The sequence below is a fragment of the Ranitomeya imitator genome, chromosome 1, assembly GCF_032444005.1.
Source record: "Ranitomeya imitator isolate aRanImi1 chromosome 1, aRanImi1.pri, whole genome shotgun sequence".
NCBI lineage: Eukaryota > Metazoa > Chordata > Amphibia > Anura > Dendrobatidae > Ranitomeya > Ranitomeya imitator.
The window spans coordinates 806,914,555-806,940,063 of NC_091282.1; the positions used below are offsets into that span (position 1 = coordinate 806,914,555).

The 25,509-nt window shown below is 42.7% G+C and overlaps 1 protein-coding gene across 2 annotated transcripts in view; it reads right to left on the reverse strand.

Moving 5' to 3' along the window:
* PIGG (phosphatidylinositol glycan anchor biosynthesis class G (EMM blood group)) overlaps nucleotides 1-25,509 on the reverse strand; it is a 196,241-nt gene that overhangs the window by 37,348 nt on the left and 133,384 nt on the right. The window contains exons 12-13 of one of the 2 annotated variants that reach the window (XM_069739010.1): nucleotides 14,623-14,786; nucleotides 11,716-11,953 (exon numbers count right to left, since the gene is read on the reverse strand). In XM_069739010.1, the coding sequence (XP_069595111.1) occupies nucleotides 11,728-11,953; nucleotides 14,623-14,786 (390 nt within the window). In that variant the 3' untranslated portion in view covers nucleotides 11,716-11,727. Of the gene's footprint in view, nucleotides 1-10,270; nucleotides 11,954-14,622; nucleotides 14,787-25,509 lie in introns of those variants that run through there. The other variant, XM_069739001.1, reaches the window with a different exon arrangement.

Genomic DNA, 25,509 nt, shown 5'->3' on the forward strand with positions numbered 1-25,509 from the left:
GTTTGCCAAAACTTACCTGAAAAAGCCTAAAACGTTTTGGAAGAATGTTCTCTGGTTAGATGAGACAAAAGTAGAGCTTTTTGGGCAAAGGCATCAACATAGAGTTTACAGGAGAAAAAAAAGAGGCATTAAAAGAAAAGAACACGGTCCCTACAGTCAAACATGGCGGAGGTTCCCTGATGTTTTGGGGTTGCTTTGCTGCCTCTGGCACTGGACTGCTTGACCGTGTGCATGGCATTATGAAGCCTGAAGACTACCAACAAATTTTGCAGCATAATGTAGGGCCCAGTGTGAGAAAGCTGGGTCTCCCTCAGAGGTCATAGGTCTTCCAGCAGGACAATGACCCAAAACACACTTCAAAAAGTACTAGAAAATGGTTTGAGAGAAAGCACTGGAGACTTCTAAGGTGGCCAGCAATGAGTTCAGACCTGAATCCCATAGAACACCTGTGGAGAGATCTAAAAATGGCAGTTTGGAGAAGGCAGCCTTCAAATATCAGGGACCTGGAGCAGTTTGCCAAAGAAGAATGGTCTAAAATTCCAGCAGAGCTTTGTAAGAAACTCACTGATGGTTACTGGAAGTGGTTGGTCGCAGTTATTTTGGCTAAAGGTTGTGCAACCAAGTATTAGGCTGAGGGTGCCAATACTTTTGTCTGGCCCATTTTTGGAGTTTTGTGTGAAATTATCAATGTTTTGCTTCATTCTCTTTTGTGTTTTTTCATTTAAGACAAATTAAATGAAGATAATAATACCAAAGAATTTGTGTTTGCAGTCATTTTCAGGAAGAAAATGAGTATTATCTGACAGAATTGAAGGGGTGTCAATACTTTTGGCCATGACTGTACATGACATACTGCTGCCATCAGTATTTTCCACCATTCTGACATAGATGGGTCAAGCTTTACCATGAATCAAAGCTTCTCCTATACTTTGCAATGTTAAACACTGACAGGATACGGATGGCACACGAATGCCATCTGTGTTTTTTACGGACTCACAGAGTTGTATTCGCACTTGTCAACAGTGCTGCTGTAAAAAAATGGCCACATTTCCGTGTGTTTTGCACAGACACAAAGTCTGTTTAAGATCATGAACATGTGCACAGCACCATAAGATATAATAGGGATGTGCTTTAACAATGAAAAAAAACATTCATATTATTTATGTTGTGTCCGTGACTACAGAAATGTTTGGCCACTGGTAATTTTTTTTTTTTTTAACTGCAATTGTGTGGCGATGTAACCTCATCCTTGTTCTCAGTTTCTGTCCTGTTTCTCCCACATAGAGGCTCCCAGTAGGACATACAGTGTACAGAATTAAGTACACCACATTGGAATAATAATTTTTATTTATATAGCGCCAACATATTCTGCAGCACTTTACAATTAACATTTGCATGTACCAGGAATCTTATAGTCCTGCTGTGTGTTGGGAATCGGTATCCTGTCTTTGGTCTCTACATGAGTGGAGGTTTTCTTCATGAGTGGAGGTTATCTTCACATAGCACAGATAAGTTCCTCTTGGTGTATCTGAGGGTATAGAACTTTGGATCATGAGGTTTCTTAAATTTGAAGGTTGCCTGTAGCACAACAAGGGGGGATCTTTGAATATGGTCTTTAGCCGGTCATCCATGCGTAAGATGTGGTGACATTTTCTAGCTGTTTTTCCTTAGTATCTCAAGTTGTAGGTCCCCACCAGAGGTACATGATTATGTTCTTCTTTTTCTCCATATTGAAGTAATTAACTTCTAGGGATCCTTGTGGCTCTAATGATTTGATCATCAATGGAGGTGGGGTGGTAGCCTTGATATAAAAATGTCTTTTTAAGATGTGTTAAGTGTTCATTCTGATCTGTTGGGCTGGAACAGATACGATTATATCTAAGAGCCTGGTTGTAGACGAGTGGAAATTGTCCCATCTGAGGTATGTGGGACGGTCAATTGGTTTCCAATACACCGAAGCCTGGATTGAACCATTTTGAATTTTTATAGTGATATCCAGAAAGTTGATTTCCGTTTTTGAGTGGTCCAATGTGAGGTTTAATGTGGGGTGAAATGTACTGGATTTATCATGGAATTTTAGAAGTTCTTGTTCAGACTCAGTCAAGATTACCAAGATGTCATCAATATAACGGAAATAAGCCAAGGGTTTGATGGAGCAGGATGCTAAAGTCATTTTCCAGTTTAGCCATGTAAAGGTTGGAAGCACAGCAGGACTATAAGATTCCCGGGACATTCACATGTTATTCTTCCAATGTGGTGTACTTAATTCTGTGCACTATATGTCCTATTGGGGGCTTCTTATGTGGGAGAAACTGACAGCAAGGATGAGGCCTCATCGCCATACAACTGCATATAAAGAAAACCCATTTACCAGTGATGAAACATTTCTGTAGTCCAGGAAGGACACAACAAACAATATGCAACATGTCATATTAAAAGGCAATTTTAAATCACAAAAACATTGCAGGGTTTGGGAAAACAAATTTCTTAACGAGTTTGATTCCATCCACACATGACTAAATCTGTCCGAAGGATTTATGACTCACTACAGATTCTGGGGAATCTGCTCCAAAGAAGGTGAGGGCACCAGTTCTCTGACCTTAAATGCATATTGGGGCTATAAAACTTTCACACCACTAATCTAATCCAATGAAGGATTCAGTCTTTGAGCTCATCAAAACTCCATTTATTATACCATGCCCCTCTTTTTTTTATTTTTGCGGTTTGTTAGTTCATATATTTGTGTTTATTTAGAAACTTTGTGATACCGTGCCTGAGGAAGTGACCTAAGAAGTCCCAAAAGCTTGCTTTGTAACATCATTTATTTTATTTTTGTTTGCCATTAAAAGGTATCATAACTACGAGATTATCTTGTTTTTCACACTGAGCACATTATTTTTCCAGGAGTGAGGAAATGCCCCATTAAATAATAACAGCGTACCCATCAGTATTTAAACTATATGTGCCTGCCCACAGGGGGCGTGACGCAGCACCAGTCAAATCAACGATGGGTTATTTACAGTGGGGAAAATAAGTAATTCATACACTGACTATTTTGGAAGTTTTCCCACCAACAAAGAATGGAAAGGTCTCTAATTTTTATCGTAGGTACACTTCAACTGTGAGAGACAGAATCTAAAAATAAAAATCAGAAACTCACATTGTATGATTTTTAAAGGGAACCTGTCACCTTGTTTTGCCGCTATAAGCTGCGGCCACTGCCTTTCGGGGCTTATCTAAGGCATTCTATAGTGCTGTAGACAAGCCCTCGATCTAACCAGAAAGATAAGAAAAACAAGTTTTATTATACTCACCTGCAGGGCGGTTCGGTCTGATGGGTGTCGCAGGTCTGGCGCCTCCAATCTTCTTGCGACGACGCCCTCCTGCTTCTTCATCGCTCCCCCGCGTCGGCGCTCCTGCGCTGTAGTACTTCTCTGCCCTGTTGAGGGCAGAGTATAAAGTACTGCAGTGCGCAGGCGCCGGGAAAGGTCAGAGAGGCCCAGCACCTGTGCACTGCAGCACTTTACTCTGCCCTCAACAGGGCAAAGTACGCCTGCTAAGTAGCATGGATGCTGGGGAGCGAGGAAGAAGCAGGAGGGCGTCGTCGCAAGAAGCTGGGAGGCGCCAGACCCGGACCTGCGACATCCATCAGACCGGACAGCCCCCCTGGGTGAGAGTAATAAAACTTATTTTTCTTCATTTGCAGGTTGGATCGGGGGCTTATCTACAGCATTACAAAATGCTGTAGATAAGCCCTGAAACAGGTTCCCTTTAAATAATTAAATTGCATTTTATTGCATGAAATAAGTATCTGATCACCTATCAACCAGCAAGAATTCTGGCTCTCAAGCCGGTTTCACACGTCAGTGTCTCCAGTATGTGTGGTGACAAGTTTTCTCACGTACCAGAGACACTGACACTCGTACACCCATTCAAACGAATGGGTCTATGCACATGTCAGCGTGCTTTCACGGACCGTATGTCCATGTGCAAAACATGCTGACATGTCTGTTCTTGAGCGACAGCACGGATCACACGGACCAATACAAATCAATGGGTCCGTGTAAACACGTACTGCACACGGATGGCGTCAGTGTACGTTTTTAAAGTCATAGGGTTAAAATTTAAACAAATTATTTCAATACATGGACACGGACAGCACACGGATGCCAAACGGATGGTACACTCGGACAAACGGACACATATCTCCAGTACCGTTTTTTCTGGTACCGGAAATATCAGGATGTGTGAAACCGGCATCACAGACCTGTTAGTTTTTCTTTAAGAAGCCCTCCTATTCTGCACTCATTACCTATATTAACTGCATCTGTTTGATCTTGTTACCTGTGTTAAAGACACCTGTCCACACAACCAATCACACACCAACATCTCCACCATGGCCAAGACCAAAAAGCTGTCTAAGGACACCGTAGACAAAATTGTAGACCTGCACAATGCTAGGATTGGCTACAGGACAATAGACAAGCAGCTTGGTGAGAAGGCAACAATTATTGGCACAATTATTAGAAAATGGAAAAAACACCAACCAATTGCACTGTATCAAAGGGAGGATGGATTGGGCAGGCATCATGAGAGTTTAGCAAACAACCTCCTGCCCTCAGTAAGAGCATTTAAGATGGGTCGTGGCTGGGTCTTCATGTATGATAATGCCTAGTGATGAGCCAGTATACTCGTTACTCAGGTTTCCCTGAGCATACTCGGGTGGTCTCCGAGTATTTGGATGTCCTTGGAGATTCAATTTTAGTCGCCGCAGGCAACCCCCACATGTATTCAAGCTGTCTAGCAATCGCAAATCATGCAGCTGCGGCGACGAAAACGAAATCTCTGAGCACATCCAAATAGTCGGAGGTCACCCGAGCATGCTCGGGAAAATCCGAGTAACGAGTATACTCGCTCATCGCTAATAATGACCCTAAACACACAGTCAAAGTAAACAAGGAGTGGCTTCATAAGAAGCATTTCAAGAAAATTTTTGTAGGGAGTTGAAACCCAATGTTGCCCAGCAACAGCCCCGAAACCTGAAAGATCTGGAGAAGATCTGTATGGAGAAAGGGGCCAAAATCCCTGCTGCAGTGTGTGCAAACCTGATCAAGAACTACAGGAAACATCTGAACTGTAATTGCAAACAAAGGCTTCTATACCAAATATTAACTTCTGTTTTTCTATTGTATCAAATACTTATTTCATGCAATAAAATGCAAATTAATTATGTAAAAATCATATGTATGTAATCAGTCCCACAGCTGTCCACTTGCGAGGCCCACAGGTTATCACAACTGTATTTATTACAGTGGGTTTATGGATTTCCTAAAAACTGTATAAAATAGGGGTGAGATCGGACGACTTGTGACCAAGATGTGGGGTGGGTCCAGCAGATACTATGCACATGTTCTGGACTTGTGGTGTTATTGGGAACTTTTGGAAATGGACTTTAAACTATATTGATAATGTGCTTAACCCCTTAGTGACAAAGCCAATTTTGACCTTAATGACCAGGCCAATTTTTACAATTCTGACCATGAGGTTATAGCTCTGGAACGCTTCAACGGATCCCACTGATTCTGAGACTGCATTTCATGACAAATTGTACTTCTTGTTAGTGGTAACATTTCTTCAATATGACTTGCCTTTATTTATGAAATAAAAAACGGAAATTTTGCAATTTTCAAACTTTTAATTTTTGTGCCCTTAAATCAGAGAGTTCTGTCACACACAATAGTTAATAAATAACCACAACCATAAATTTCCCAGATGTCAACTTTACATCAGCACAATTTTGGAAACTTTTTTTTTTTTGTTAGCATGTTAAGGTTAAAAGTTGATCAGCAATTTCTCATTTTTACAATAAAATTTACAAAACCATTTTTTTAAGGGAGCACATCAAATTTGAAAAGAATTTAGGGGGCCTATATGACAGAAAATACCCAAAAGTGACACCATTCTAAAAATTGCACACCTCACGGTGCTCAAACCCACATTCAGAAGTTTCTTAACCCTTCAGGTACTTAACGAGAACTAAAGCAATGCGGAAGAAAAAAATTAAGATTTAACTTTTTCACAAAAAATGTATTTTAGACAAAAATTTTTTCTTTTCACAAAGGTATCAGGAGAAAATAGACCACAAAATGTGTTGTGTAATTACTCCTGAGTACACCGATACCCCATATGTGGGAGAAATTCACTGCTTGGGCACACGGCAGGGCTCAGAAGGGAGGGAGCATTGTTTGACTTTTTGAACGCAAAATTGGCTGGAATCAATGGCGGGCACCATGTTAAGTTTGGAGACCCCCTTATGTGCCTAAACAGAGGAAATCTCCCACAAGTGACCACATTTTGGAATCCACACCCCTAAAGAATTTTATCTAGGGGTATAGTGAGCATTTTGAACCCACAGGTATGTCACAGAATTTGATAACATTAAGTCCTCATATTGAATATGTTGTAATTAGAGTTTAGCGAAAGTGCTCGCTACTCCAGTTTGCATCAGGTGCTCGGGTATGCACCAAATATCACGGGTGCTCGAGTCCCTGCCCGCATGTTTTGTGGCTGCTAGACACCCCCAAAAAAACATGCGGAGATCTGTGATATTCGGTGCATATTGAGCACACGATGCAAACTTGAATAGAGAACACTTGCGCTCAACATTAGCTGTCATATCATTTTTTTTTTGCTTTTGAAAACCCCCCAATTCTAACCCCAACCCTAACACAGCCCTAACCCCAACACACCCCTAACCCTAATCCTATCCCCAACACAACCCTAACCCCCCCCCAAACAGTAACATGACTGTGGACGGTAAAAACCGACCCAAATCATGTTATCCAGGATCTCAGCTACCTCTGGTAGCCAAGATCTCAGGGACGCTATACACTTATTTCTCAGACCCATTAAAAAGCGGCGCTGAGGAATAAGTACCCTTAACTGCCGCCATTAACAGGCGTATTCGCGGTCGTTAAGGGGTTAAACTTAGGATTCCTAAAAAGCCTGTAGTGTGCATTCTGGGCTTGGTAGATGGTATAACGAAGGATGTGAATGTAAGGATGGCACTTAAGAGGATTCTGTATCTAATTAGGAAGATTATTGAATCTCACTGGCTGCATAACGCACCACCAAAATTCAGAGAATTCATGGATAAAATGTTTTTGCTTCTATGTCTGGAGTAAGGGGTTACAGAAATCAGAGGGCTATGCATAAATATTATTAAATATGGGAGGCTTGGAGGAATTACCATGGAAGGTCTATATTATCCTTAATGGGATACTGAACTGGCCTAGGTCATTCAAGCCTATGATCCATCCCCTGATGATGCCACTAGCGTAGTGAAACATGTTGGGGGAATGCTGGTGTTGAAATTCACTTTCCTATTCTGCCAGATAAGGGTTGACATCCTGGGTGCTTTACACATTAATAATATAAAGTAGCAGGCACACTGCCTAAATTTATTCGCAACAATAGAGGCAGATTCGGGACTACAACTTTTGATCCCCTTCGTTCATATTTTAAAATCAAAATAAAAGTTAAATTTTACGGCCTTCTGGTGGGGGTTTATTTGGGGTTCTCCCCAATTTGTAAGTTGTATGTATACATCCCTCCAAAGGTTATTTTGTTTTCCTCCATTTATTGCAAGATTAATGTTGGGCTAATGGGATAGAAAATATGCACCAGACCATGTGGCAATACTGTATTGAGGTGAAAAATCCACTTTGGTTCTTTCTGGAAGATAACCCAATCGCAGTTTCACAATTTTCTTAATACCCATGAATTTTTATTGATGCCTTATTTCCTCCATGTATCTCATTGATGTGTCTATATATTTTTTGGGTGTCCCTCTTCTGCTCCGTGTCTCCAAGATGATATCTGCGTTTGAACTCTCTCTTGGTTTTGTCTATATATTCGAGTCCACAAAGGCAAGTGACCTTAAACACAACACCCTGAATTTGACAATTAATGAAAGCCAGAATAACATATGGTAATTTCTGTCAGAGTTTGTACCTCTAAGATTTCCCACAACAAATAAATGGACCGGTAATACAATGCTGCATTGTTAGCAACCCTAAGTTATGTGCAGTCAGGTTTCTGTTTGTGGAGCACAGAAATGACTGGTGCACCAGTCTGTCAAATTAAGAACGTCCCTTTTTGTTCCCAATATGTGGATAATCACCCAAAATAGGACTGATGTCTTTGTCAAAATAAAAAAAGGGAGTATTGCGTTCTGACCATAAGCAGCGTTGGCTTCTCCCCTTTTTTATTTTGATGTCTTTGTCCACCTCCAAAATGAGCAAAAATCTTTCAAGAATGGTTCTGACCTCCTTCACTTCATTACTGAAGGTGGTAATACATCTTACAACTTCATTAGCTTTTGATTTCTTAACTGTGTTTAAGAGCTGCGCACTTTCTATAAAATATCTTTTTTTTGGGTAACCCCATTGTTGAAAACTTAGTCTGAGACCATTCACTTGATCCATAGATATACTGATACTCAAGCAGTTTCTCCATATATGTAAGTAATGGCCCCTTGGAGTAACCCGTTTTAATACTTTTTGATTAAAGGTTATATTTTACATTTTCGCCCATTGCTTTTTCAGAGGTCTAATATACATACAAAAGTACAGTGGAGTAACTAACAAGTATAACATATTAAGCTCATAAAACCCATTTATTTTTTTTAGAAAAATAATACACTCTAAAGCTATTTACACTTTTTTCAGCTTTTTATATTACCGTATTTACTAGCTACTGAACCCGTTCTATGCCCAGGTGGCGAACATTTTTATTGGTACATTTATACAGTGTCTGCAATAAAATGGCGCTGGAGATCGTGATGTAAACATGCGCTGACTCTGGCGCCATTTTATTGAAGTAATGTACTACAACATAAACATAGCCATGCACATTTGCCGGCCATAGGGATTATGACGATGACCGGCGCATGTGCACTGCAGTGATGACGCTGTAGCAGAATTCTTCAATAAAATGGCACCGGAGTCGGTGCGTGCGCATATCGCCCTATCCGGTGACTTTTTTTTTGCATACAAAGTGTCTTGAATAAAAAGGCGCATAGTGCAGTGTGCGCATGTTATATATAACATTGGACCTTCAAATAGCTGTACAGTCAGATGAAGATGTACTCCCACAATATTCAAGTCCTAGTAGACAGAACACATAATTTACATTTGTTATCAAAAAGTGTTTTGTTCACAAAACAAATTTCCCTCAAGAACCCCAAAGCCTCTGCTTGTTTAGCACTCTGAACACTGGAACCCTGGGGTCCAAAATGTCATTAGGAAATATTAGGCTGGGGTCAAACGAGTGTAGATGCTCTCATGCAAGGAATCAGATTGATTATGCAAATGACACTCAGATCAAAGTCTAATCAGAGTCTGAGCCAAGAGTCATCTTACCATGATCAGATTCTCTCAGCTGACAGAATCGTCACACAGGAGAAGGTGGAGAACAAACTTCTCCATTGTTTGAGTTCATGAATGTTGGACTGCACTTAGATATCACCCGAGTGAAGTCCGATGTTTTCCATGTACCCATAGACTTGAATGGGTGCGCATGATCCAATTTGTGCTGTGATTTGTTTTTCCTCATACCGGAAAAAAAACTCATGAGAACTGTTCCATAGAATAACATTGGGCCAAGTGCTATCCTATGAAACATGGCATAGCACTTGTCTGATGTATACACTCGGGTGAGCGAGCCCTTACAGTGTCTGCTGGCATTATAGCCTTTGTTGAAGTTAAAAGTAAAAAAAAAAAAAAAAAAAACACCTTTAATTAATTTAGATGTAAACTTGAACAACATCGCTCCAATACTTCGTTTGCTTTGGTTTTTTAAGTCATTTTCCTTTTTGATTTTGTTGTATTAATTATTGTTTTTGTGCCAAATTCATCAAAACGGTGCACATGATTCACGGATTTGGCACAAAGTCAAAAATGGTCTTTCTTCCGGTCTTGAACTGTTTTTGTGACTTTTTGCACCTAAATTTTAAAAAAAATTGCTAGTACTCAAAAATACACAGTGCGAGGACTAACGTTTTGCCAAGTTTTGTGACTCAAAAAAAAAAAAAAATCACAATTGATGAATCAGGCTGCAACTTCTGGAATTGCTAGATTTCACTCACAAACTGAAAAAAACAAAAAAACAAAACAGGCGAGCAAATAGAATAATGAACTGGGTGCAAAGCAAACAAACAAAGGGTATAAAACACACAAAACTTGACAAAAAAGACAAATGTTATGATGGATAGGGGCCCATGTGTTGTTTTTTTTTAATTATGTCAACAGGTCCAAAATTCTATGCTGATAAATCTCGAGCACTCAGAGCTGTTTTCCTGTTACAGAGTTCCTAGGACTGTACACTGGACTGAATAATAACACTAAGTAGTAACCTTCTTTTCTCCCTCCGATTACAATTTGGAGTACTGTAACAATATTAAGAACATAGAACTTTAGTTTAAAGAGAAGATATCAGAAATGACCTACTGTTTAAATCAGATTTTTGCTACAAGTGGCTTAAAAAAAAGTTGACAATTTTTTTTTCATACTGTCATACTTCTTACTAAAAATCAAAATGAACGTATTTTTTAGACTATAAGACGCACTTTTTCCCTAAAAAATTTCTGAGGCTGCCGTCACACTAGCAGTATTTGGTCAGTATCTTACATCAGTATTTGTAAGCCACATCCAGGAGTGGGTGATAAATACAGAAGTGGGCTATTTCCCTGAACCAACAGTGTGCGCATGCAACGCCTCTGGTGGCCCACAGCTTCAGGGGAATAGCCACTGGGAAAGCAATGCACTCTGCTCTGCCTCACCACCAATACCGGGCCCGCAGTATTGCACCACTGGGCCACCCCCTTCTCCCACTAAGGGCCCACAATATTTCCTCACTTCTGCCGCCGTCGGGTTCCTGAGGAAGGGACCATGCCTCCTGTGAGCCCACTTCACTGCCCCCCCCCCCCCCAGGTAAGATACCTTAAATTCAGACTATGAGACGGACCTCCATCTTCTAAAAAAATCTCTCCCCCCCCCCATCATTTTCCTCCCCAAAATTTGGAGTGCGTTTTATGGTCCGGGGCGTCTTATAGTCCAAAAAATACAGTAGCAATCTTGCAATTTTCAAATTGGCCAATATGACATTTTTAGTCTCATTCTGACAGTCATTTCAGGAAGAATTGTCAGAAAGCTTCTTATCAGCATGGGTAAAATCACTATGACAGATAAAACCTATATAAACAGCTGATAACACAGGATCTACCAATCCCAACAGGTGTTGTCACAGCTGACCCTGCTCCCCTTCCTTTCAGAATGACCTCTGCACACACTCATTAGATGCTACAATACAAAAGATAGGATTGGGGTCTGACCATTGTGGCTAATGTCCATGTGTTGTTTCCTGAAACCACTAGAGACTAGAATAAAAAAATAAAAAAAAGTCTCAGGGATCACTATGAAAATTGCAAAATTTCTTTTTTAATCTATTTTTTAATAAAGATTGTGATATGGAAGAAGAAATAAACATAAGATACATTTAACGCAAAATCCTGATATAAACAATAGGTCATTTTTTTATATTGAGACGCCAGAGAAGTCTCTCATGGTAAACACAACACTCTTGCTTATAGGTCAGCGAGACGTGGTATACCCACCGTCCGGCCGCTAGTTATCTAATGTGCATGGAGAGGCTTACCAGTAACACTATTTAAACTTCGCTTTTTGCTACTTGGTTCTTATCTACCACAGTAAATGTCACACAAATCCCAGCTGAGATAACTAGATGTATGACCTCGTAAAGCAGCTTCGGAGAAAAGACACTCCAAATGAACAAATGGTAACGAAGACCTGTAACCAAAAGAATGTAGGCAGTCACTGGCAGTGACCGGATGATGGCATAGCAGTAACATCCATGTGCCACAGCTGGAGAAGTCCTGGAAGAGAACATTTACAAATTAGCTTCTGTATTCCAACAGGCTGGAATTCTATAGTTTCTAAAGAAAGAATAAAATCAGTAAAACAGGAGGACATTTAGATCACTTTGTTAACTACTCAGACTGTCTTTAACCCCTTCACGACACGTGTTACAGCCAGGACCTGCCTTTAGGGGTAACATGGGTGACGATGACATCGCAGTTCAGACTGGCCAGCGGCTCTCCTTATCGGAGAGTGACAGCGGCATAGAAATACAGGCTGTCGCGCTTGGGCTGGGAGAGCATTGCGATGCGATTGTCGTCCTTGTTATATGGCCATCTCACTGTGCCCTATAACAATAGCGGGTGGAGGTTAGCTCTGTAGATTCAGCGCGCTCAGTAAAGTCCGATCTATCTAAATAAAAAAATAATTAACCAGATCAGTAAACACCATAAACGAAAAAAAAAAAGTCAAGAACGCCAAAATTATGAGTTTTTGGTCGCTACAGTCCCGCAAAAAATGGTATAACAAGTAATCAAAAAGTAATATTTATCCCAAAATAAGCGCAAATTACTTTGGCTGCTCAACCTGATCCGTGCGAGGCATTGGCTGGCATCAGGGAGTCCTAACACAGATTAGGTAAGCGGACTACGCTTTTTCCTGTTATCTATACCAAAATGATATCAATAAAAAAAATGGCCTTATTCCAGAAAGAATGGGGCTGTTCAGCCCAGCTCTCTTCCATATGTTTCCATACAGCTGCTCCTTGAGAGTGTAACAGCTGGATGGTGGAGGTGCTGGAAGCTCATTATTCTCACCTATCGAGGCGTCAACAATATATTAGGACAATAAAACTCTTAAGGGGAATCTGTCAGCAGGATTTCACCCCTCAACCTACTTATATGCTCTTTCATAGACGAGTCAGACAATAACATTGGCAAGTCCGTTCCTCCTAACTGATCAGTTGATATATATATATGTATATATATATATATATATATATATATATATATATATATATATATATATATATATATATATATATTTTTTTTTTTTTAATAATAAAGATTGTTATAGCATACTCCATTTTGGACTGTGTGTCAGGTTTTCTCTTCGTTCTTATTGAGAAATCAGCGCTTGCATAGATATGCAAGTTACAGTATTTCAACAGATAAGAAGCAAATGTAATCAACAAGTCTGAGTACAAGATATATGACGAGAGGGACATACTCCAAATGTAGACCACAAGTAAGACTATTTTTTTATTGTTAAAAATGATCAATTTAGTAGTTACTATGCCATATGGTGTCTTCGTTTGAACCTGTTCATATGTTTGTTTTAGTTGCGTATTGTATAATAAAACAATACAAATTTTGAATAAGAAAAATGATCAATTTAATAAAAAAATATTTTACATATAAAAATATGTAAGTACACAAGTTAGTCAGTAGGTGGCAGCCTTAGGGAGGGAAATTCAATCCCTAATAATCATGAAAGCACAGAGAGAATCGTGCAGCAATAACGTATTGCCCATTAAGGTCTATATAATCACCTACACCAGGGGTCTCAAACACGCGTCTCGAGGCTGATTCATGGGGCCTGCAGGCACTTTAAACCGCTTGTCATTCGCAGCCCAGTCCAGGGGACACCGACATTAGCCTGACTGGAGCCTAAGAAGAGGACTAGAATGGCACATATGGTAACTATAAGAAGAGGACCAGGATGGGGCGTTACTACAAGATGGTACACGGCCAATTGGAGGAAAACAAAATTGTAAAAAAAATAAAAATAAATTAAAGTAAAAGAATGAAGAAATATTTTGCCACTAAAAATGCTGTTTTATATATAAACTAAAATAAACAAAATGTTTCTTATAGCCACAAACATAGCGACCCAAGTTATAAAACTGTCCCATAACCTATACGACGAATGGCATCTAAAAAATAAAATAAACATGCCAAAAATGTTAAAAATATGATAAAAAGATGTATAAATGTCACTTTGTCATGCAAAGAATGCAGCCCCACAAATTCATTTTTTTTCTACGTGCGACCCACATACCCAGTTCAGTTTGAGACCTCTGATCTATACTATCCTATGTGGCATATAATTCTGGAAGCACATATAAAAACCTAGAAATATCCTATAGGGCACATAATACTGGGAGCACATGTAAAGAATCATGCAGTAATCAAATACTGCCTAATGAGGCGTATATAGAAGCATGTCTTATGTCCTTTGTGATAATCATGTAAAACCACCACATATAGTATCCCATATAATAGTAAAGTATAACATATGCTAATAGAGTATATACAAGGATGCATAAAGTGTCCTATATAGTATAACCTGTTAACCATTAGTGCATATAAGATGACTCATAACAAAAACCTCATCACTGGTTTGGAAATGTGTAAGGATGAGCTGAAAAATCATATTACCCTTGTTGTAAATGGTGCCGGGTCCCGGGAGCAATACGTTATTGCTGCATGATTCTCTCTATGTGCTTTCAAGATTATTAGGTATTGAATTTGGTGCCACCTGCTGGCTAACTTGTGTACTTTTTTTTTTTTTTTACAGATTTTTTTTAACAATAAAAAATTATTATCTTACTTAGTTATTTTTTGCACTTATTTTTACTTGAGTTTTTTTCAATTTCAGATTAGTATTTTATTAATTGTATAATTACTTGTTCGTTTCTCCACTCAGGTAACACAACAGATGCATAGACCAAAGTAAAGGCCCGGTGTAAGTCACAAACGCAGTGAGGAAAATAGCTGGCATCTCAACATAGTTTTCAAGGCCAACAAAACCAGCTGAGACATCCACTGTACTTATGGTGTTGGAGTTTCCCTGAAAAAATAAGGAACAAATAAGACTTAGTGATACAAGGATACATTCAAACCACCTGTAAGCATCACGTCTCAAATCAAAGCCTCATTGCACTATTGGCTTTACATTCAACACAAGTATAACTAAGGTAATATGTTATTATTATTACAGTATGTAGTCAGGTTTTGGTCCCTTTTGCCTCCCCCACAAATTAATTACATCACAGGGATACTGCAAAAGGTTTTCTATGGCAACCAAATCTTTCTGTGCATATTTCTTCTACACAATCACAAATCCATAATTACGCAAAATATTTGCATTTTTCACTTTTCTAAAAATGCTTAGGGTGCAGAATGGTAGTGTGTGGTCAACAACGGCCCAACAGATTCACTAAAATTGGACCAACAAGATACTGAGCATATATATAACACTGAATGTTAGGCCGGGGTTACACTTAGCGTAGGGAAATACGGTCCATTTTTTACAGGCGTAATACGCAGAAATGTTCCCTAACAGTGAAATAAACACACACGGGGTTTTAAAATCTTTATTGTACGCTTAACCCACCTGAAGACCCTCGTTCTGTAAAAGAAAAAGAAAAAAAGCAACAATATCCCATACCTTTCCGGCGTGCAGTCATGACCCACGCTGTAAATCCATCTGAAGGGGTTAAATAATTTTACAACCAGGAGCCTGCTAATGCAGCTGTTGCTCCTGGTTGTAAAAATTGGGGAATTAATGGAATGCAGGGGAACGTGGCTTCGTAGACTTGAGGTGATGTGCCCCCTGCTGGCATAAACTCATATGAACTCTAGCGTGGGAATTTTTCTGAATATTTTCTCACGCTTTAGTTCATATGAGTTTATGCCAGCAGGGGGCGCAGCACCGCAAGTCTAGGTAGCTACGTTCCCCTGCATTGCATTAATTCCCCAGTTTTTACAACCAGTAGCAACAGCTGCATTAGCAGGCTCTTGGTTGTAAATTTATTTAACCCCTTCAGATGAATTTACAGCGTGGGACATGACTGCACAACGGACAGGTATGGGATATTGTTAATTTTTTCTTTTTCAGAACGAGGGTCTTCAGGTAGATTAAGCATACAATAAAGATTTTACAACCCCATGTGTGTATTTATTTCATTAAAATACTTCTTTCCTAATGTGTGTGTGTATTATTAACCCTTTACTACTATTGGATTAATAATGGATAGGTGTCTTATTGACATCTCTCCATTATTAACCTGGCTTAATGTCACCTTACATTAGCAAAGTGACATTAACCCTTTATTACCCCATATCCCACCGGTACTCGGGAGTGGGAAGAGAGAGGCTAAGTGCCGGAATAGATGCATCTTACAGATGTTTAGTCCTATAAACAACCAAGAGCATAATGCCCCAAAAATATTCATGACATCAATGATTTTGTAAGAAACGTATAAATTTTAATTCACAAATACAAAAACAAAAAATAATAAAACAAATCTGTGATGAGGAAATGGTAGATGACTGAAAGACACCAACTACATGGAGACACACACATAACATCTGTACTGGTGCCAACACCAACAGCATGTAAAGTAAAAATTAAACAGGGCAAAAAACAGCAAATACTTAAAGAGTATGAAGTGGTCTTAAGCTAAGTAGCCAGTAACCCCTGAGCATTGCTCTACCATATCCCTCCTAAATCCACCCATATTGCAATGTGCCCATAAAGTGCAAATCTAGCTAGATAGAATGCCGCATGTTATGCTTACACATGTGTGTGAACTCCTGCTAGCGGTGCCAGACAGATAGCCCCGACGCGCGTTTCTGTTATGAACAGGTGATTCAGAACCACAATGGACCTAGTGGTTAAGAGCACACAAAGTGACCTGATAGTTACTAACATAGGACGAGCTCTGAGACGTGGGAACTCTGCTGACCGCAATCCCTAATCCTATCATACCACACTAGAGGTAGCCGTGGATTGCGCCTAACACTCCCTATGCAACTCGGCACAGCCTGAGAAACTAACTAGCCCTGAAGATAGAAAAATATGCCAACCTTCCCTCAGAGAAATTCCCCAAAGGAAAAAGCAGCCCCCCACATATAATGACTGTGAGTTAAGATGAAAATACAAACACAGAGATGAAATAGATTTTAGCAAAGTGAGGCCCGACTTACTGAATAGACCGAGGATAGGAAAGATAGCTTTGCGGTCAGCAAAAAAACCTACAAACAACCACGCAGAGGGGCAAAAAGACCCTCCGCACCGACTAACGGTACGGAGGTGCTCCCTCTGCGTCTCAGAGCTTCCAGCAAGCAAGAAAAACCAATATAGCAAGCTGGACAGAAAATATAGCAAACAAAAGTAACACAAGCAAAACTTAGCTTATGCAGGGCAGACAGGCCACAAGAACGATCCAGGAGAAAGCAAGACCAATACTGGAACATTGACTGGAGGCCAGGAACAAAGAACTAGGTGGAGTTAAATAGAGCAGCACCTAACAACTTAACCTCGTAACCTGAGGAAGGAAACTCAGAAGCCGCAGCCCCACTCACATCCACCAGAGGAAGCTCATAGACAGAACCAGCCGAAGTACCACTCATGACCACAGGAGGGAGCTTGACCACAGAATTCACAACAGTACCCCCCTCTTGAGGAGGGGTCACCGAACCCTCACCAGAGCCCCCAGGCCGACCAGGATGAGCCAAATGAAAGGCACGAACCAGATCGGCAGCATGAACATCAGAGGCAAAGACCCAGGAATTATCTTCCTGACCATAACCCTTCCACTTAACCAGGTACTGGAGTTTCCGTCTCGAAATACGAGAATCCAAAATCTTCTCCACTATATACTCCAACTCCCCCTCAACCAAAACCGGGGCAGGAGGATCAACGGATGGAACCACAGGTGCCACGTATCTCCGCAACAATGACCTATGGAATACGTTATGGATGGAAAAAGAAGCTGGAAGGGTCAGACGAAAAGACACAGGATTAAGAACCTCAGAAATCCTATACGGACCAATGAAACGAGGCTTAAACTTAGGAGAGGAAACTTTCATAGGAATATAACGAGATGACAACCAAACCAAATCCCCAACACGAAGTCGGGGACCCACACAGCGCCTACGGTTAGCGAAACGTTGAGCCTTCTCCTGAGACAATGTCAAATTGTCCACCAAATGAGTCCAAATCTGCTGCAACCTATCCACCACAGTATCCACACCAGGACAGTCAGAAGACTCAACCTGCCCTGAAGAGAAACGAGGATGGAAACCAGAATTGCAGAAAAACGGCGAAAGTAGCCGAGCTGGCCCGATTATTAAGGGCGAACTCAGCCAAAGGCAAAAAGGACACCCAATCATCCTGATCGGCAGAAACAAAACATCTCAGATATGTTTCCAAGGTCTGATTGGTTCGTTCAGTCTGGCCATTTGTCTGAGGATGGAAAGCCGAGGAAAAAGACAAATCAATGCCCATCCTAGCACAAAAGGCTCGCCAAAACCTCGAAACAAACTGGGAACCTCTGTCAGAAACGATGTTCTCCGGAATGCCATGTAAACGAACCACATGCTGGAAGAACAATGGCACCAAATCAGAGGAGGAAGGCAATTTAGACAAGGGTACCAAATGGACCATCTTAGAGAAGCGATCACAAACAACCCAAATGACCGACATTTTTTGAGAGATGGGGAGATCCGAAATAAAATCCATAGAGATATGTGTCCAGGGCCTCTTTGGGACCGGCAAGGGCAAAAGCAACCCACTGGCACGAGAACAGCAGGGCTTAGCCCAAGCACAAATCCCACAGGACTGCACAAACGAACGCACATCCCGTGACAGAGACGGCCACCAAAAGGATCTAGCCACCAAATCTCTGGTACCAAAGATTCCAGGATGACCAGCCAACACCGAACAATGAACCTCAGAGATAACTCTACTCGTCCATTTATCAGGGACAAACAGTTTCTCCGCTGGGCAACGGTCAGGTCTATTAGCCTGAAATTTTTGCAGCACCCGCCGCAAATCAGGGGAGATGGCAGACAAAATTACCCCCTCTTTGAGGATACCCGCCGGCTCAGACAAACCCGGAGAGTCGGGCACAAAACTCCTAGACAGGGCATCTGCCTTCACATTTTTAGAGCCCGGAAGGTACAAAACCACAAAGTCAAAACGGGAGAAAAACAGCGACCAACGAGCCTGTCTAGGATTCAACCGTTTGGCAGACTCGAGATAAGTCAAGTTCTTGTGATCAGTCAAGACCACCACGCGATGCTTAGCTCCTTCAAGCCAATGACGCCACTCTTCGAATGCCCACTTCATGGCTAGCAACTCTCGATTGCCAACATCATAATTACGCTCAGCAGGTGAAAACTTCCTGGAAAAGAAGGCGCATGGTTTCATCACCGAGCCATCAGAACTTCTTTGCGACAAAACAGCCCCTGCTCCAATCTCAGAAGCATCAACCTCGACCTGGAACGGGAGCGAAACATCTGGTTGGCACAACACAGGGGCAGAAGAAAAACGACGCTTCAACTCTTGAAAAGCTTCCACAGCAGCAGAAGACCAATTGACCACATCAGCACCCTTCTTGGTTAACTCAGTCAACGGTTTAGCAATACTAGAAAAATTATTGATGAAGCGACGATAAAAATTAGCAAAGCCCAGGAACATTTGCACACTCTTCAGAGATGTCGGCTGAGTCCAATCATAAATGGCCTGAACTTTAACAGGGTCCATCTCGATAGTAGAAGGGGAAAAAATGAACCCCAAAAATGAAACCTTCTGAACTCCAAAGAGACACTTTGACCCCTTCACAAACAAAGAATTCGCACGCAGAACCTGGAACACCATTCTGACCTGCTTCACGTGAGACTCCCAATCATCCGAGAAGACCAAAATATCATCCAAGTATACAATCAGGAATTTATCCAGGTACTCTTGGAAGATGTCATGCATAAAGGACTGAAACACTGATGGAGCATTAGAAAGCCCGAATGGCATAACCAGGTACTCAAAATGGCTCTCGGGCATATTAAATGCTGTTTTCTAGAGTTGAGCGACCTTGACCTTTTTAGAGTCGAGCCGGGTTTCGCGAAACCCGACTATCTCAAAAGTCGGGTCGAGTGAAATCGGCCGATTATGACGTAAAGTCGGGATCGACCGAAACACGAAACCCAATGCAAGTCAATGGGGCAGCATAGTCGGCAGTGAGTGGGGGCCAGGAAAACACCTAGAGTGCCCATTTTAATGTCAAAACCATCCATTCTTCTTAATGAAGCTTGTCAAGCGTAATTTACCTTATAATAATTGGAAGGCATTTGAAATTGGGGGTCATTTGGCTAAAGTTGTGGTGGGTAGGGCTGGTTCAAGTAATTAGTGGGCCCAGGAAATCTGGACCACGTCACGGCAGTGGAGCAGGGAGAGGTAAGTATTTCAACTTTGCAAGTGCTGTGAACCTGAGCAAGCAGGGGGGGCCCACTCGTTGGCATTGGCACTGGCACAGGGCCCCTCAAAGTACAGCGGTGTGTTTGCACGGCGGGGGCGCCTCCCACCGGCAGCAACACTTTTGCGTACCATGAGAGGCCCTGTGCCAGTGACGTCGCCAACTAGTATTCCTCCCCCCACCTGATGAAGGAACCTGCACTTTCATCTGCACCTTCCTGTTTGTCCCCGTGTAAGGTGGTATGGTATGCGGGAAGGGGGACCTGACTTTCAGCAGGGTCACAATCTTGCAGTGTAGCGTGCACGGGAAATGTTGCGTTATGGGTCAATGTACCAGCAGACTCATCTATCACTGGCTGGGCAATGGGCAGGATGAGGAGGAAACACAGATATAGGCCCAAAGAATAAAGTGGGCTAAATGCAGTTCAAAATTGGTAACACAGGACTAATCAGGGGGCATTGCAGTGGAGGACAACTGGAATGAGAGGCTGACACAGAGAGTAGGCCCAAATCAGTAAGTAGTCGAAATGCAGTTCAAAATTGGCAACAGTAGTAAACAGGCGGCACAGCTTTGTTCAGTGGAGGAGAACAGCAAGGAGTGGCAGACACCGATAGTAGGCCCCAACCCAACTAGTAGGCCAAATGCAATCTAACATTAACAACTACTTAACGAGCGCCTGAAAACGGAATTTCAGGACAGGAAACCAGGAGAACAGCAAGGAGCGGCAGACACCGATAGTAGGCCCCAAACCAACTAGTACGCCAAATGCAGTTGTTCCGTTTAACCACAATTTAATGAGAGCCTGAAGATAGAAGTTCAGGAAAGGCAACCTGGAGAACACCTTGGAGTGGAACACACCATCTCTCTACACCCCATACCCAATTTGTAGGCCTAATGCAGCGTAGTTTCCAACAACTACTAAACGAGAGCATGATGATCGAAGCATTGGCGAGGAAACCTGGGGAACACCTTGGAGTGGAACACACCATCTCTCTACAGTGGAACACACCATCTCTCTACACCCCATACCCAATTTGTAGGCCTAATGCAGCGTAGTTTCCAACAACTACTAAACGAGAGCCGGAAGATCGAAGCAATGGAGAGGAAACCTGGGGAACACCTTGGAGTGTAACACACCATCTCTCTACACCCCATACCCAATTTGTAGGCCTAATGCAGCGTAGTTTCCAACAACTACTAAACGAGAGCCGGAAGATCGAAGCTCAGGAAAGGCAACCTGGAGAACACCTTGGAGTGGAACACACCATCTCTCTACAGTGGAACACACCATCTCTCTACACCCCATACCCAATTTGTAGGCCCAATGCAGCGTAGTTTCCAACAACTACTAAACGAGAGCCGGAAGATCGAAGCAATGGAGAGGAAACCTGGGGAACACCTTGGAGTGTAACACACCATCTCTCTACGCCCCATACCCAATTTGTAGGCCTAATGCAGCGTAGTTTCCAACAACTACTAAACGAGAGCCGGAAGATCGAAGCAATGGAGAGGAAACCTGGGGAACACCTTGGAGTGTAACACACCATCTCTCTACACCCCATACCCAATTTGTAGGCCTAATGCAGCGTAGTTTCCAACAACTACTAAACGAGAGCCGGAAGATCGAAGCAATGGAGAGGAAACCTGGGGAACACCTTGGAGTGGAACACACCATCTCTCTACAGTGGAACACACCATCTCTCTACACCCCATACCCAATTTGTAGGCCTAATGCATCGTAGTTTCCAACAACTACTAAACGAGAGCCGGAAGATCGAAGCTCAGGAAAGGCAACCTGGGGAACACCTTGGAGTGGAACACACCATCTCTCTACACCCCATACCCAATTTGTAGGCCCAATGCAGCGTAGTTTCCAACAACTACTAAACGAGAGCCGGAAGATCGAAGCTCAGGAAAGGCAACCTGGGGAACACCTTGGAGTGTAACAAACCCTCTCTCTACACCACGGAAGGGCTGATTCTTAGGAAGGAAGGCTGTCGGAAAGAAGCAGGGCGCGTCCGAGGGTGATTATATTCTTATTAGGTATATACTCACCCTCGGACGCGCCCTGCTTCTTTATTTGTAATGAATGTTTATTTGCAATGTGGTTTTGACTTACTCTATTTTTTTGGTAAATAATGATTTTATTATTTTCATTGTTTTGCATCTTCTTGGCAATAATATAAAGAAGACGCGACAGGACAACACTCGGTGGATGCCATATCTGTGTTTAAAATTGAAAAAACCTGTCAGTTAACTACTTGCAGGAGAAAGTTATTGTAGCTGGTGGCCATTTTTAGTACTGTACCAGATTTTTGTTGTATGTGTTTGTTTTTAATGTTAAAATGTCTGCATTTGATATCTCTCCAGTATTTTCTTTTTTATAAGCAAAATACTTATTTTTATATTTTCTGATGTTGGTTCCAGGGGTACACGGGCAGCAGTGGTGTGGTCAGTGGAGGCCTAGTGGAAGGAGTGACCGCAGACAGGCATCGAAGGCCTAAAATAATAACACATGGCTGTAGGCAATTTTAAATTGGTTCCAGGGGTACACGGGCAGCAGTGGTGTGGTCAGTGGAGGCCTAGTGGAAGGAGTGACCGCAGACAGGCATCGAAGGCCTAAAATAATAACACATGGCTGTAGGCAATTTTAAATTGGTTACAGGGGTACACGGGCAGCAGTGGTGTGGTCAGTGGAGGCCTAGTGCAAGGAGTCACCGCAGACAGGCATCGAAGGCCTAAAATAATAACACATGGCTGTAGGCAATTTTAAATTGGTTACAGGGGTACACGGGCAGCAGTGGTGTGGTCAGTGGAGGCCTAGTGGAAGGAGTGACCGCAGACAGGCATCCAAGGCCTAAAATAATAACACATGGCTGTAGGCAATTTTAAATTGGTTCCAGGGGTACACGGGCAGCAGTGGTGTGGTCAGTGGAGGCCTAGTGGAAGGAGTCACCGCAGACAGGCATCGAAGGCCTAAAATAATAACACATGGCTGTAGGCAATTTTAAATTGGTTCCAGGGGTACACGGGCAGCAGTGGTGTGGTCAGTGGAGGCCTAGTGGAAGGAGTCACCGCAGACAGGCATCGAAGGCCTAAAATAATAACACATGGCTGTAGGCAATTTTAAATTGGTTACAGGGGTACACGGGCAGCAGTGGTGTGGTCAGTGGAGGCCTAGTGGAAGGAGTGACCGCAGACAGGCATCGAAGGCCTAAAATAATAACACATGGCTGTAGGCAATTTTAAATTGGTTACAGGGGTACACGGGCAGCAGTGGTGTGGTCAGTGGAGGCCTAGTGGAAGGAGTGACCGCAGACAGGCATCGAAGGCCTAAAATAATAACACATGGCTGTAGGCAATTTTAAATTGGTTCCAGGGGTACACGGGCAGCAGTGGTGTGGTCAGTGGAGGCCTAATGGAAGGAGTCACCGCAGACAGGCATCGAAGGCCTAAAATAATAACACATGGCTGTAGGCAATTTTAAATTGGTTCCAGGGGTACACGGGCAGCAGTGGTGTGGTCAGTGGAGGCCTAGTGGAAGGAGTCACCGCAGACAGGCATCGAAGGCCTAAAATAATAACACATGGCTGTAGGCAATTTTAAATTGGTTACAGGGGTACACGGGCAGCAGTGGTGTGGTCAGTGGAGGCCTAGTGGAAGGAGTGACCGCAGACAGGCATCGAAGGCCTAAAATAATAACACATGGCTGTAGGCAATTTTAAATTGGTTACAGGGGTACACGGGCAGCAGTGGTGTGGTCAGTGGAGGCCTAGTGGAAGGAGTGACCGCAGACAGGCATCGAAGGCCTAAAATAATAACACATGGCTGTAGGCAATTTTATATTGGTTCCAGGGGTACACGGGCAGCAGTGGTGTGGTCAGTGGAGGCCTAGTGGAAGGAGTGACCGCAGACAGGCATCGAAGGCCTAAAATAATAACACATGGCTGTAGGCAATTTTAAATTGGTTCCAGGGGTACACGGGCAGCAGTGGTGTGGTCAGTGGAGGCCTAGTGGAAGGAGTGACCGCAGACAGGCATCGAAGGCCTAAAATAATAACACATGGCTGTAGGCAATTTTAAATTGGTTACAGGGGTACACGGGCAGCAGTGGTGTGGTCAGTGGAGGCCTAGTGGAAGGAGTCACCGCAGACAGGCATCGAAGGCCTAAAATAATAACACATGGCTGTAGGCAATTTTAAATTGGTTCCAGGGGTACACGGGCAGCAGTGGTGTGGTCAGTGGGGGCCTAGTGGAAGGAGTCACCGCAGACAGGCATCGAAGGCCTAAAATAATAACACATGGCTGTAGGCAATTTTAAATTGGTTCCAGGGGTACACGGGCAGCAGTGGTGTGGTCAGTGGAGGCCTAGTGGAAGGAGTCACCGCAGACAGGCATCGAAGGCCTAAAATAATAACACATGGCTGTAGGCAATTTTAAATTGGTTGCAGGGGTACACGGGCAGCAGTGGTGTGGTCAGTGGAGGCCTAGTTTAAGGAGTCACCGCAGACAGGCATCGAAGGCCTAAAATAATAACACATGGCTGTAGGCAATTTTAAATTGGTTACAGGGGTACACGGGCAGCAGTGGTGTGGTCAGTGGAGGCCTAGTGGAAGGAGTGACCGCAGACAGGCATCGAAGGCCTAAAATAATAACACATGGCTGTAGGCAATTTTAAATTGGTTCCAGGGGTACACGGGCAGCAGTGGTGTGGTCAGTGGAGGCCTAGTGGAAGGAGTGACCGCAGACAGGCATCGAAGGCCTAAAATAATAACACATGGCTGTAGGCAATTTTAAATTGGTTACAGGGGTACACGGGCAGCAGTGGTGTGGTCAGTGGAGGCCTAGTGGAAGGAGTGACCGCAGACAGGCATCGAAGGCCTAAAATAATAACACATGGCTGTAGGCAATTTTATATTGGTTCCAGGGGTACACGGGCAGCAGTGGTGTGGTCAGTGGAGGCCTAGTGGAAGGAGTGACCGCAGACAGGCATCGAAGGCCTAAAATAATAACACATGGCTGTAGGCAATTTTAAATTGGTTACAGGGGTACACGGGCAGCAGTGGTGTGGTCAGTGGAGGCCTAGTGGAAGGAGTGACCGCAGACAGGCATCGAAGGCCTAAAATAATAACACATGGCTGTAGGCAATTTTATATTGGTTCCAGGGGTACACGGGCAGCAGTGGTGTGGTCAGTGGAGGCCTAGTGGAAGGAGTCACCGCAGACAGGCATCGAAGGCCTAAAATAATAACACATGGCTGTAGGCAATTTTAAATTGGTTACAGGGGTACACGGGCAGCAGTGGTGTGGTCAGT